General features: G+C 40.2%; 1 protein-coding gene across 1 annotated transcript; it reads left to right on the top strand.

Annotated features, from left to right (window-relative positions):
- The first annotated feature begins 368 nt into the window (after window positions 1-368).
- Window positions 369-12544, top strand: LOC138168114 (zinc finger protein 850-like). Its single transcript, XM_069097143.1, has 3 exons — window positions 369-506; window positions 1832-1927; window positions 7651-12544. The coding sequence occupies exons 1-3, from the start codon at window positions 473-475 to the stop codon at window positions 10248-10250; spliced, it is 2730 nt and encodes a 909-aa protein (XP_068953244.1). The 5' UTR covers window positions 369-472; the 3' UTR covers window positions 10251-12544.
- The last annotated feature ends 2619 nt before the right edge of the window (window positions 12545-15163 follow it).

The following is a 15163-nucleotide window of genomic DNA, read 5'->3' as shown; positions in this document are numbered from 1 at the left end:
TTTTCTTCATATTGTTGTTTTTATAAGCTCTGATAAGAAAGGAATTTCACATCATCTTGTCTCTTTCTCCTCCCCAGATCCCCCTACCTCACAGATAAAACACACTTTGTTTCTGATTCCATAATGAGACACTTTCCATAGTTTAAGACCTTCTTCAACTTTATTCCAGCTGACTGTATCTAATGCTTTTCTCACAATTCCACTGGGCTCTTAATGACTTTGGCTTCAAGTGTTGACTCTGACACTCATCAAGGGTATGACCATTGGGTAAACCCCCTTTCTCTGCTTCACTTTCCTCCTCTCACTTGAGGAGGGTTAGAACTGGCATGAATTCTGGAGTTTCTTTCAGCTCTAAATCTTGTGACTTTTTATGGTTTAGGATTTGGTGACATTCAAGGATGTGGCTGTGGACTTCACCCCAGAGGAGTGGAGCCTCTTGGACCCTCCTCAGAAGGAGCTGTATAAGGAGGTGATGCTGGAGAATGCCCAGAACCTGCTCTCCCTGGGTAAGGACACTTCCCCTGGCCACTCTGAGTCTGAAATCAAGGGGAATATCTTCATTCCTGAGTGTGCTGGCTTTGAAGCATTTATCAGTTACTAGAAAGGGAAAAGTACTGGTCTCCTGTGTTTTTCCTATGAATGGTCAGAATGTTGGGTAAAGAGAACCAGGAGGTTGCCTGGTTGCTCTGAAGCTGTCTGTTGCCAATTCTAGGCAGCTTGAGGTCCCAGATCAGATCAGTGTTGAAGTATCTCAGGTGAGGACGTAATCCCACATGATGTAGTCCACCTTCTCCCTAGATATGAATTTTGTCTGCCAAATCTCTGAAAACTGCTCAGGTGGCTTTTCCCTGCACCCCTTCCTCTTTGGGACAGGCCAAGCCTTTAGGACATCCTTCTTTGGGAGAAGCCTCAGTTTGTAGCTCCCAGCTGTGCCTGGTAGGGCATGTTTGTCCTTCATCTTTCTTGATATTGCCCCAAATTCCAGCCCAGATGGTGGGAAAGGAATAGGCATTTCTGTTCAGCTGCTGTTCACTAGCTCTTGTGCTAAATGCTTTCTTTACAATATGATGTCGTTAGGTGATATCATTATCCCCATTTGACATTTGAGAAAACTGAAGCAAACAGAGATTAAGTGACTTGTCCAGGAGCACACAGCTAGTAACTATCTGAAGCTTGATTTAAACCCTGGCATTCCTGACTCCAGACCCAGGGCTCTCTCCATTGCTCTACCATCTGGCTGTAATTTCTAGATAATGGAAACTATGCAATAACTCCCTCCTCCTATGAAGAAGGTACACCAAGACCAGATTTTCTGGTTCCAAATTGTCTCCTTCATCTTCTCCCCATTTCTCCCCAAAGCTCCCAAAATAAATGCTATGGAAATCTTGCTTCAGGACTTCTAGGAACCATCCTGTGCTCCTTGCTTGGAAGCCCCTCTCATTGGCAGGAATAACAGACTGTCAAAGAATCAGAATTTGGACTGACTGAAACTCATTGAGTTCCCCAGCAGAAGAATCTCACCCGAAGAGGCAAAGGCTCCCTGAAGGAAGAGCCTCAAGGTTTTTAAATGTTTCAGGAGTGAAGAGCAGGGGAGGGGACAGGACCCAAGCTGACTCAGCAGGGTCTGACTTGCAGGAGCTCAAGGCTGATCTGGCCTGTCCTAGTTTGGGTTACTTGCATTATAGGCATTAATAGGAGAATAAGCCAGGTCTGTGTGAACATGATGGAGTGATTCTCAAAATGCAGTAGCTTTGCATGCACACTCTTTTCCCTAAAAAGAATTGAATTCCAAGTTTGTCTCCATCCTCATCCCTGATTTCCCCATGCCCAGGGCTGCCAGTTCCCAGAGAAGATCTGATCTCTTATTTGGAGGAAAGGGAAGCCCCATGGCTGCTGGAGCCAGAAGGCCTGAGGAGCTGCCATCCAGGTGAGTGAGGGGAAAGCAGGGGTGTGAGAGCTGGGATTTCGAGAGGCTTCTAGGGGTGGGGGTGAAGCAAGTGCGAGATTTAGGGACAGGAAGAAGTGACTTGGAATTCTTTTCCAGAAACTTTTTAGCAGTGGGATCCTGGGCAAATCAATGAACCAATGAGCCTCAGTTTCCTCATCTGTAAAATGAGGGAGTTGGACCTGATGGCCTTGAAGCTCTCTAGCAGTGATGAACCTCAGATCCCATAAAAAGTCATTGCTTGGAATTTGGGGGCAGGAACTCCCCTGTAAGTGCAGAAAGGGCTTGGGCTTTCCAATGTGGGCTCTCTCTTAGAACTTCTTCAAGGCAGTGAACATTTATTAAGTGCCTGCTCTGTGCTAGACCCTCTGCTAAGCACCAGGGACATAAAGGGATACAAGGAGCATCCTGTACTGATATTATGTAGTCTAAATGTGCAGTGGACTCAGGCAGCCTGGTTTTATGATTTTCTCTCTCCCCATTCAGCAGTATTTAAGTAGTTCCAAAGATTGCTGCCTTACTTAGAATTAATCCAAGGCTCTGCTTTACATAAATCATCAGCCTATTTCCCTCTCCTCATCTCTAAGGCTCAATCTCTAGCCCATTTTGGGGGAATCATTGGCCAGGTTCATTGAGTTGACAGGCACTCTCAGTTTGGGGAAATGGGAGGGAGAAACTGCCAGGTGTCCCATAGCATGACCCTTTGTGATCTCCAGTATGGGTTTGGTGAGGTCACAGCAGAGTTAGAACCAGAAAGAGGTCTCTTACTGTAGGAGATAAGGTGCAGGAAAGAGCTAGAAACTGGGCTGAGGCCAGAACCTGCATCTGCCAGCTAAGACAGAGACTAGAATACAGGGAGCAAGGTAGAGGCTAGGGCCTGGTGTCCGCCCTGGGCCCAGTCACTCAGTCAACAAGCTTGGATTAAACACCTCCAGTTTTCTAGGAATGTTGCTAAGCTTTAGGGATCCACAGGAAAAGAAAATCCAGTCCATGCTGCCAAGGAGCTACCTATCTGGCATACAAACATGGAGATGGTCTGAGAAGAAGCAACAGGTCAGGAAGCTTGATCTTAACTGGTCCACAGCAAGGACAATATTTGGGAATGCAAAGATGCCAATTTCAGTGTGTTATAAGGGAACACAATGAGTGAGACTAATGACGGTTTAAGAAGGAGAGGAGAATTAGTGAGGGAAGAGTCTGAATCAAATACAGGCACAGCTCAGAGCTATTGTGGCTTCTGTTCCAGAGTACCTCAGAAAAGCGAATATTGCAATCAAGTGAGTCACCAGAAATTTTGGTTTTTCAGTGCATATAATAGTGATGTTTACAACATACTACTGTGTAATACAATTGTGTCTTTAAAAAAATGTACATATTTTAATTTAAAAATATTCCATTGCTAATAAAAGCTATCATCTGAATTTTAGTGGGTCTTCATCATTTTTTTTAGTATTTTATTTTTATTTTTACCCAGTTACATGTAAAAACTTTTTTTAACACTTGTTTTAAAAACTTTGAGTTCCAAATTTTCTCCATTCCCTCCTAAACCCCACCTTACTGAGAATTCGAGCAGTTCGATATAGATTATATGTGTATAGTCATGAAAAATGTATCCATATTAGTTATGTTGTGAAAGATAACATAGATAAAGTAAATGTCAAGAAAAATGAAGTAAACAAAAAGTCTGCTTCAACTGTATTCACACACCATCAGTTCTTTCTCTGGGGATGGTCAGAGTTGTCTTGGATCATTGTGTTGCTGAGGATAGCGAAGTCATTCACAGTATTCCTACAATATTGCTGTTACTTTGTACACAGATCATTACACTTTGCATCAATTCAGGCAAGTCTTCCCAGGTTTCTCTAAGGAAATGAGCAGGAAATCCTGCTCATCATTTCTTATAGGACAATAGTATTCCATTATAATCCCATACCACAGTTTGTTCAGCTATTTCCCAATTGATGGGCATTCCCTCAATTTCTAAATATTTGCACCCCAAAATGAGCTGCTACAAAAATTTTTGTACATATAAGTCCTTTTTCTTTTCTTTTTTTAATCTTGTAGGATATAGACCTAGTAGTGGTATTGCTGGGTCAAAGGATATGCATGGTTTTGTAGCCCTTTGTGCATAGTCCCAAATTGCTCTTCAGAATGGTTGAATCAGTTCATAATTCCACCAACAGTGTAGTAATATCTCATTTTTCCCATATCCTTTTCAACCTTTGTCATCTACCTCTTTCTGTCCTATTAGCCAATCTAATAGGTAGGAGGTAGTACCTCAGAATTGTTTTAATTTCTCCAATCAATAGTGAGCTAGAGTATTTTTTCCATATGGCTATAGACTGCTTTAATTATTTCATCTGCAAACTGATCATACCCTTTGGTCATTTATCAATTGGGGAATGGTTCTTATTTTTATAAATTTGACTCAATTCTTTATATATTTGAGAAATGAGGCCTTTAGTAGAGAAAGTTTCCTCAAACTTTTTTTTTTCTCACGCTTACTCTTGCTAACTGTATTTCCCTCCATCCCATCCTATCCCATCCCTCCCACTGTTTACTGTATTGTTTTCCTTTCACTATGCGCCTTCTCAAAAGTGTTTTGATTCAGACTACCCACTCCCCCAAACTGCCCTTCCTTTTATCACACACACACCCCTTTCCCTTATCCCCTTGCCCTCCTATTTTCTTGTAGGATAAATAGATTACTATACCCAAACAAGTCTGTATGTTATTCCCTCTTTGAGCTACTTCTGATCAGAATAAGGTTCACTCATTCCCCCTTACCTCTCTTCTTTCCGTCCACTTTAAAAGCTTTTTCTTCCCTCTTTTCTGTGAGATAGTTTACTCCATTCTACCTCTCCCTGTCTCTTTCTCTAAGTACCTTCCTCTCACACACCTTAATTTTACTTTTTTAGATATCATTCCTTCTTATTCAATTCATATCTGTACATTCTGTCTATGTATACTCGGTCTAACTACCCTAATAATTAAAAAGGTCTCATAAGTTACAAATACCATCTTAACATGTAGGAGTGTAAACAGTTTAAACTTACTAAGTCCTTTATGATTTCTCTTTTCTGTTTACCTTTTTATGCTTTTCTTGAGTCTTGTATTTAAAAGTCAAATTTTCTATTTAGCTCTGTTGTTTTCATTCAGGATGCTTGAAAGTACTCTATCTCATTCAGTGTTCATGTTTTTACAGAAGGATTATATTTAGTTTTGGTGGGCGGGTGGGTGATTCTTTATTGTTATCCTAGCTCCTTTGCCCTCTGGAATATCATATTCTGAGATTTCCAATCTTTTACTATAGAAGGTGCTAAATTGTGTGTTATCCTGACTGTGATTCCACAATACTTGAATTATTTTTTTCTGGCTGCTTACAATATTTTCTCCTTGACCTAGGAACTCTGGAATTTGGCTATAATATTCCTGGGCATTATCATTTTGTGATCTCTTTCAGGAGGTGATTGGTAGATACTTTTAATTTCTACTTTACCCTCTGGTTCTAGACTGTTAAGGGCAGTTTTCCTTCATAATTTCTTGGAAGATGATGTCTAGGCTCTTTTTTTATTATGGCTTTCAGGTAGTCCAATCATTTTAAAATAATCTCTTCTGGAGGTATTTTCCAGGTTAGTTGTTTTTCCATTATGATATTTCACATTAACTTCTATTTTTTATTAGTTTAGTTTTGTTTTATTGCTTTTTGATTTCTCATAGAGTCATTAGCTTCCATTTGCTCCTTCTAATTTTTAATGAAATTATTTTTTTTCAGTGAGTTTTTGGGCCTCCTTTTCCTTTTGGCCAATCCTGCTGTTTAAGGTGCTCTTCTCCTCATTGATTTTTTAAATCCCTTTTACTATTTGGCCCAGTCTGTTTGCTAAGGTGTTATTTTCTTCAGTATTTTTTGTCTTCATTGTTTTTTTTTTTTTTACCAAACTGTTTACTCACTTTTTCATGATTTTCTTCCATCACTCTCATTTCTCTTCCCAATTTTTTCTCTACCTTTCTTCCTTGATTTTCAAAATCCTTTTTGTGCTCTTCCATGGCCTGAGACCAATTCATATTTTTTCTTTGAGGCTTTGAATATAGAAGCTTTGACTTCTTTATCTTCTGAGTGTATGTTTTCATCTTCTTTGTCACCATAGTAACTTCTTGTTTGTTCATTTTCCTAGTCTATTTTTTTTTCTCTTTGGACTCTTTGTTAAAATAGGGCCCTGATTCCAGGGTGGAGGGTACACCATCCCAAGCTTCAGGAGTTTTGTGCAGCTGTTTTCAGAGATACTTCTAGGGATCTGTAAGTTTTCAGTTCTTCCGAAATGGTATGATCTAAGGAGAAGTGTTTTCTACTCTCTTGGCCTGTACTCTGGTCTCTGAGCAGCCACAAGCCCTCTTTTCTACCCTGGCACTGTGAGTAGGGTCCCCTCTCTACTGTGGCTGCAAGCTCTGCTAGGTAGTGCTCCTCCTGGCTCTGGGGTCACCACCTAAGACTGTGACCTGGATCTGAGTATGGAAAAAACAACAAAGTCCTGCCTCAGTGCTAGCAAAAGACCCCTGTCATCTCCTTCCAGCCAGTTTTTTTTTACCCCCTTACCATCTGAGTGCTAAGATCTCCACAAGTAGCCCCTGCTGCTGTCCCTGCTAATTCAGTCACTCGCAAGGCCTGCTCCTGGTTTCCAGGGGCTGGGGCTGTGCTGCTGGGGCCTGCACTGGACTGTACCCCTCTCTCTGTCTGGGGCAGGAAATTTGTTTCATTCTTTCTTTTTGTGGGTTGTGCTGCACTAGAATTTGGTTAGAGTAATTTTTTAAAAGGTATTTGGAGGTAGAGTGCTTAGGTGAGTCCCTGTCTTTACTCCACCATCTTGCCTTTATCTCTCCTCGGTGAGTCTTAATCTTGTTTTGGTAGAGGATCTGACCCAATTTTGATGGTTGCTGACTGATCAGAGTGGTAGCTACTCAACAGTGGCAGTGTATGGTTATTAATTGTCCTATTTTCAATATTGTTGAATCTCAGTGAATAGGAAAAACCAAAGAGAGACAGAGAACAAATCAACATGCAATAATAAAACCAATTTTCTTAGAAGCAAGAACAAAACCAAAAGAAAGTGCAAAGGAGAAAGGCCATCTAGTACAATGGACAGAGCATCCCCACTTATCAGGTTGGAGTTCTAGTCTCAGTTACAGGGATGTTAGGCAGGTCACTTAGTGATTCTGAGCTCATGGTCTGACTAGGGAATGTAGTGAAAATGCTTGTCCTATAGAGTGGCTAGGTAGCTCAGTGAATAGAGCACTGGCCCTAGAGTCAGGAGGATCCGAGTTCAAATCCAGCCTCAGACACTTAACACTTACTAGCCATGTGACCTTGGGCAAGTCACTTAACCCCAATTGCCCTGCCTTCCCCCTCCGAAAAGCAAAAAGGAAAAAAAAAGAAAATGCTTGTCCTGCCTTTGTTGGATGTGTGTGTTGCGAAGATGCAATGTAATTATGGTGAAACTCTTTGTAAATCAAGCATCCTGCAGATGTGAACTCATGGCTGTTTCAAATGACTGATTCTGTCCATTGAACTTGGAGGACTTTTCTCTTAGCCTGGGGATATAGGGTATAGATTAGGTAGTTTACTTTATTTCAATGGAGAGGAGGGATTATACTTATATAAGTGTGTACATTTGTCTATGTATATATGTTTTATTGTTTGTTTCTTGCAGAAGGAGAGATTAGACCTGAAATGCAAGAGACTACAGCAAAGCTAAACATTTCTGTGGAAGAAATTCAAGAAGAAAATTTCATGAGGGATGGTCCTTATGACTTCACTGGGAGACAAATCTGTGCTGTAATTCACAGAATCCATACAGAAGATAAACCTTATAGTAGTCATAATTGTGAGGAACCCTTAAGTCAACAGTCATCCTTTATTTGCCTTCAAAAAATTCATCCTGGAGTGAAACCACATGACTGTCATGAATGTGGTAAAGCTTTTAGCGAACACTCGTCCTTGATTAGACATCAGAGAATTCACCCTGGCAGGAAACTTTATGAATGTAACCAATGTGGAAAGGCTTTCAGTTGCAGTTCTAGTCTTGGTGGACCTCAGAGAATCCACACTAGAGAAAAAACTTATGAATGTGATAAATGTGGAAAGGCTTTCACACAGAGATCCAAACTTACTCAACATCAGAGAATCCACACTGCTGAAAAACCTTATGAATGTAATCAGTGTGGAAATGCTTTCAGATTTAAAAGCCATCTTACTCTACATCAGAGAATCCACACTGGAGAGAAACCTTATGAATGTGATCAATGTGGAAAGGCTTTCAGACTGAACTACAAACTTGCTGTACATCTAAGAATCCACACTGGAGAGAAACCTTATGAATGTAATCAGTGTGGAAAGGCTTTTAGAAGAAGCTCTAATCTTGCTGCACATCAGAGAATCCACACTGGAGAGAAACCTTATGAATGTGATAAATGTGAAAAGGCTTTCAGGTGCAGTACTAATCTTGTTGCACATCAGAGAATCCACACTGGAGAGAAACCTTATGAATGTTATCAATGTGGAAAAACTTTCAGACTCAACTACAAACTTGCTCTACACCAGAGAATTCACACTGGAGAAAAACCTTATAAATGTTGCCAGTGTGGAAAGACTTTTAGAAGAAGCTCGGATCTTGCTGTACATGAGAGAATTCACACTGGAGAGAAACCTTATGAATGTAATCAATGTGGAAAGGCTTTCAGTTGCAGCACCAATCTTGCTTCACATCAGAGAATCCACACAGGAGAGAAACCTTATGAATGTAATGAATGCGGAAAGACTTTCAGACTGAACTCTAACCTTGCTCTACATCAGAGAATCCACACTGGAGAGAAACCTTATGAATGTAATCAATGTGGAAAGGCTTTTAGAAGAACCTCTGATCTTACTGCACATCAGAGAATCCATACTGGAATGAAACCTTATGAATGTAATCATTGTGGGAAGGCATTCAGACTGACTTCCAAACGTGCTAAACATCAGAGAATCCACACCAGAGAGAAACCTTATGAATGTAATCAGTGTGGAAAGACTTTCAAACACAGTGCCCATTTTGCTTTACATCAGAGAATCCACACGGGAGAGAAACCTTATGAATGTGATCAATGTGGAAAGGCTTTCAGATTGAACTCCAAGCTTGCTAAACATCAAAGAATCCACACAGGAGAGAAACCTTATGAATGTAATCAATGTGGGAAGGCTTTCCGTTGCACCTCCAGCCTTGCCGTACATCAAAGAATCCATACTGGAGAGAAACCTTATAAATGTAATCACTGTGGAAAGGCTTTCCGTTGTAGCTTCAGTCTTGCTGTACATGAGAGAATTCATACTGGAGAGAAACCTTATGAATGTGATAAGTGTGGAAAGGCTTTCACACAGAGCTCCAAACTTGCTCTACATCAGAGAAGTCATACTGGAGAGAAACCTTTTGAATGTAATCAATGTGGAAAGACTTTCAGACTCAACTCAAAACTTGCTAAACATCAGACAATCCACACTGGAGAGAAAACTTTTGAATGTAATCACTGTGGAAAGGCTTTCAAACACAGGGCCCATTTTGTTCTACATCAGAGAATCCACACTGAAGAGAAAACTTATGAATGTAATCAGTGTGGAAAGGTTTTCAGTTTCAGTTCCAGTCTTGCAGTACATCAGAGAAGCCATACTGGAGAGAAACCGTATGAATGCAATCAATGTGGAAAGGCTTTCAGTTGCAGCTCCAGTCTTGCTGGGCATCAGAGAATCCACACTGGAGAGAAACCTTATGTATGTAATCAATGTGGAAATGCTTTCAGTTGCAGCTCCCATCTTGTTGCACATCAGAGAATTCACACTGGAGAGAAACCTTATGAATGTGATCAGTGTGGAAAGGCTTTCACACAGAGCTCCCATCTTGCTGCACATCAGAGAATCCACACTGGAGAGAAACCTTATGAATGTAATCAATGTGGAAAGACTTTCAGACTGAACTACAAACTTGCATTACATCAGAGAATCCACACTGGAGAGAAGCCTTATGCATGTAATCATTGTGGAAAGGCTTTTAGAAGAAGCTCGGATCTTGCTGTACATCAGAGAATCCACACTGGAGAGAAACCATATTCATGTAATCAGTGTGGAAAGGCTTTTAGAAGAAGCTCTAATCTTGCTGTACATCAGAGAATTCACACTGGAGAGAAACCTTATGAATGTAACCAGTGTGGAAAGACTTTCACACAGAGAGCCAATTTTGCTGTACATCAGAGGATCCACACTGGAGAGATACTTTATTAATCTAATCAGTGTGGAAAGACTTTCAGACAAAACTACAAACTTGATCTACATCAGAGAAGTCATACTGGAGAGACTTGTGAATGTTGTAAACATACAAAGGCTTTCACACAGCACTCCACTCTTGAAGAATATCCCAGTCCACACTGGGGAGAATTTGAGAAATGTAAAAAATGTGGGAAAAGCTTTCACACAGAGCTCCAGTCTTGTTGAACATCATAGAAACCACAGTGAAGAGAAAGCCTTTGAATATAATCAACAAGGAAAGGGTTTTAAATATTGTTCTGATCTTCTTCTTTATCCAAAGACCCACATTGGAAAGAAACCTTGTGGGTATCTAGAACGTGGTAAATCTTTTAATGCACACTCTTTTCTTACAAAACATCAGATAATCCATACTAGAGGATATAGCTCATTAGCATGATCTACAGATGGAAAATCATTCAGTATCCTTTATTTCTCATCAGAGAATTCACAGGAGATAAAAATCTTACACCTGTTATGAATGTGGAAAGGCATCCATATGCAGTATGGAGCCCATTAGATATCAGATAATTCATCTTGGGAACAAGTCCTATAAGGACTCAATGTAGGAAGGCCTGCAGCCAGAGATGTTCTTTTCCTTTACAGGAAAGATTCATAGTGGAGAGAAGACTTTCCTGCCTTTCCCTACAAGACAGAGGTTACTAGATGCAACAATATTAAAACAGAATCTTTATAAAAGCAACAATTATGGAAAGGCCTTCACCTGGAGCTCATACATGCATCTACATTGGAAAAATCTTACTGGAGATAAACCTTATAGATATCATTAATGAGAGGTCTCTTCCTGCAGCACAGACCTCTTCAGACATCATATATTTTATACTGTGCATGAAACCCTGAAAATAGATTGAATTTTTCTCTGAAATCCTAACATTTCTCATAACTCCCCTAAAATATTTCATGGCATTCTTCCACCATTCCCCAGCTGATTGGTACTCACTTCATCTTGTGATATTGGCTAGCACAAAAAGTGCTAGTATAAATATTTTGTTATCTGTTGGACATTTATTTTTGTAATGATGTTTTAGTCTGCTGGGTGGCCCAATGGATAGAGCACAGTCCCTGAGTCCAGAAGACCTCAGTTCAAGTTCAGTCTTTGATGGTAACTAGCTATGTGACCCTGGATAAGTTACTTAACTTATTCATGGATAAGTTTCTCCATTGATAGAGTGGGGGAAATGATAGTGAGACAGTATCTGTCAAGTGCTTTGGAAGTATTAAATCACTATGTAAAGTGAACTATTTGTAAACTCACTATTATGATTTTTCCCTGAGATCGTAATTCTGGTAGCAATGTCAGTGGCCTAAACCGTATGGATAGTTTAATTGCTTTTTCTTTTTATTCAAATTGACATTCAGAAGAGTGTAGGTGAAAGCAATATTTTGTAATGGATAGGGAGAAAGGTTTAGAGTTAGGGATATGTGGCTTCAAATCTTGTCTCAAATGGTCTCTCACTATGCAACTCTGGGTGAGGAATACCCTCTTTGTGTCTCCATCTACTCATCTCTAAAAGGGGGAGTTTGTGTAAGATTAGTTAATACTATAGAATAGGAAAATGAGGATGTGGGAAAATTGGGTCACTAATGCATTGTCCTTGGGGTTATAAACTGATCTGACCATCTGGGAGAACACTTTGGGATTGTGCCCGATAGACAATAGGCAACTATGCATACCCTTTAATCCAATGATATCACTACTAGGTCTGTATCCCACAGAGGTCATAAAAAAGCAAGAAGAACCTACATGTACAAAAATATTTATAGCATCTCTTTTTGTAGTAGCCAAGAATTGGAAATTATGGGATGCCCATCAGTTAGGGAATAGCTGAACAAGTTTTTGTATGTGAATGTAATGGAATACTGTTGTGGTAAAAGAAACGATGAACAGGTAGGTTTCAGAAAAATCTGGAGACTTAACGTGAACTGATACAAAGTGAGTAGAACCAAGAGAATATTGTATGCAGTAATAATGATGCTGTGTTACCATATGACCATATTTTTAAAAATGGTCTGGGGCCTGAATGCAAATTGAAACATTATTTTCTTAATTTTTTCTTTCTCATATTTTTTCCCTTTTGTTTTGATTCTTCTTTCACAACATGACTAATGTGGAAATGTGTTTAATAGGATTGCACATGTAAAGCTTATATGAGATTGTTTACTGCCTTGGGGAGGAGAGGAAGGGGGGAGAGAAAAAATTTTGGAACTCAAATTATGTAAAAGTGAATGTGGAAAGCTTTACAGGTAATTGGAAAAAATAAAATACCATTGGGGGAGGGGGTAGCACGGGGGGAATGGTCCACTAGTCCATATCACTAATAAGGAAAAAGATATTTCATATTGGTAAAGGTGATGACAAAATTCCAATCAGCAATCTTGGAGGAAATTTACAAACATTTATTGAAGGACAATGTTCCTGCATTGTCCATTCAAAGGAAAAATGATGTGTCTCATCCTGCTGTGCTGAGGCCTTCATCTCTATCAGGACTCCATCTCTTGTCCTTTGCAGACATAGTTGGCATTTGAACAGCATGAACGGCTCATTGGAGTTGCACTCTCTACAATTGAGTTTGAATGCTTGGCAGTTTAGTTCAAGTAAAGATCTCGGTGTCGGGTAGCTTATCTTGCCAGGTGATCTTCAGAATCTTCCTAAGGCAGTTCAGGTGAAAGCGTTTCAGTTTCCTGGCGTGGTGCTGCTAGATTATCCAGGTTTCGCAGGCACACAACCATGAGGTCAGTACCATGGCTAGTAGACCTTCAGTCTGGTAGTCAGTCTAACACCTCTTCTCTCCCACACTTTCCCATTATCAATGTGCACATCCCAGGGAAGTATCCTGCCAAGGTAAGTGACCTTATCCACAGCCTTCCAAACTTCTGCATTTGCTGTAACCTATGGTTCCACATATGGACAGTGTGGTACTGGCTGATGGAGCACCTGTGTTCATTATTAGGCCAAAATTAGCACAAGCAGCAGAGAACCGATCCCTACATTGTTGCTGTACAATGCTGATGAACTTCTCTGGGCAACCAAATTTTGACATAATCTCCATAAGCCCCCATGATTGACAGTATCAAAGGGCTTGATCAGATTTGCAAATATTGCATGCAAACTTCTGTTCTAACATTTCTGCTGGAATTGTTGGGAAGCAGACACCATTTCAACCAATCCTGTAAGCTCTTCCTGAAGCCACACTGGCTCTCAGATACATGATGATCTGCCAAGTGAAAGAGCAGCATATTAAGCAAGAGGAAGACTGGTAAGAATACAGCCAGCAGTGACTTAAGAGAGAGACCCTGCTGTGATAGTCACAGGACATTTCCTGTATCTTTATAGAGATAAACTTCAGCTAGGGAGGGATTGACTTTGTTGACCTGAAAGTTTGATTAAAGGAGGCAAAGAGGCTAAGTGATATACATTTATATCATTTATTCCCTTAAAGCTAGCAGATACATGCTGCATGGAGCCAAAACCTGAGTTCTGACTGCCCGATATAAGAATGACAAAGTTCTTTTACAAAGGAATTTTCTTATTTGAGTAAGTCCTAAATGCAAACTGACAAGACAATTGACAAATAGTGTCAGTTGGAAATTATGATCCCAGGATATCTGAGTTTTTCTCCCATATGGAGTATGTCCCCAAGACAAGTAAAATCCCATTATTTTACCTTATTGGGTCTTTGGAGTTGCTGACACAGAAAAGGACATTTTTAGAACAAAGCAAAGCAGTTTGATTAGTTCAGGCTTTGGATCTTTATGGGGGTTGTCAACTTACCTGAGATAAATGGTCAATGGCCTCAGCATTGCTTGATGACAGTCTACTGAGAACCCTGTGGAAGTGTGTTCAGTCCATCTGTCTAAGATCAAGTCCTTGTCACTGATCAATGTGGCTCTGTCATCACTGAGTAGCTGAGATGCACCATAAGTCTTTTGTCCATAAATAGCCTTCAGGGCCTATTCACATAAAACGGAATTTCATCTACCTTCTTACTGAGCCAAGAATCCTGTATCTCTTAAACTTTGTTTGTACTTTAGTTTTAATGAAATTAAATGCTGCTTTCTTAGAGATGAACTATCCTGCTGCTAAATCCTGTGGAGGTCTCATTTTTCCTTTATCAGTTTCTGAATTTCCCCATCATTTTCATCAAACCACTCTTGTTGCTTTGTGAGTGTTCTGACCCAGATGGGAAAATGCAATGCTAAAGAGACAATGTTTGAAAGCTGCCCATTGCTTTTCTGTTCCATTGTTCTAGACTGTGGGCTCAACTTCCCCTCCAAGATAACAAGTTCCTACTCTGAGAAGCACTCTAATCTGTGTACCTTAATACTTCTGGTAGTCATTTTGCCTTAAGGCCACTGCTTTTATTGAATGCAAATATTTAACTTAGAGGGAATAATTCTATAATCTGTCTAGTACTGATTGCCTTTTTCACTCTCACATCCTATCTCTCCTCCTTACAATGACATTGTCTATTAAATGCCAATGTTTGCTGTAAGGGTGCATCCACCAAGTTTTATTGAATTTACAAAGTAGGAAGACTGTTGGTGATGAGGTCATGAGATGCACAAGTCTTCAATAGTAAGTGACCATTGCTGTTGCTGTTTCCAATTCCATTCCCCCCAAGGACTCCCTTCCCTGTCTGGTAGTCTGAGCCAACTCTAGGATTAAAATCACCCAGAGTAATGGAACCCCATATTAACATGGATCTCATATTAGCCCATATTTGGGAGGAGGGAACATATGAAAGAGTAAATGTGTAGTGGGCAGGCCAGAAAGATTGTAACCAAGAAGAGCTGGAACCAATCCTAGTTCTGAAAGGAGTAATGAGGCAGCAAATTCAAATGGAGGCAGGATTAAAGGGCTTGCATTTGTC

The sequence above is a fragment of the Petaurus breviceps genome, unplaced genomic scaffold (genome assembly GCF_028583685.1).
Source record: "Petaurus breviceps papuanus isolate PSGF00001 unplaced genomic scaffold, PetGlider_PUasm1.0 351350, whole genome shotgun sequence".
In the NCBI taxonomy this organism is placed as follows: Eukaryota; Metazoa; Chordata; class Mammalia; order Diprotodontia; family Petauridae; genus Petaurus; species Petaurus breviceps.
This window is presented reverse-complemented; position numbering and strand designations above follow the sequence as displayed.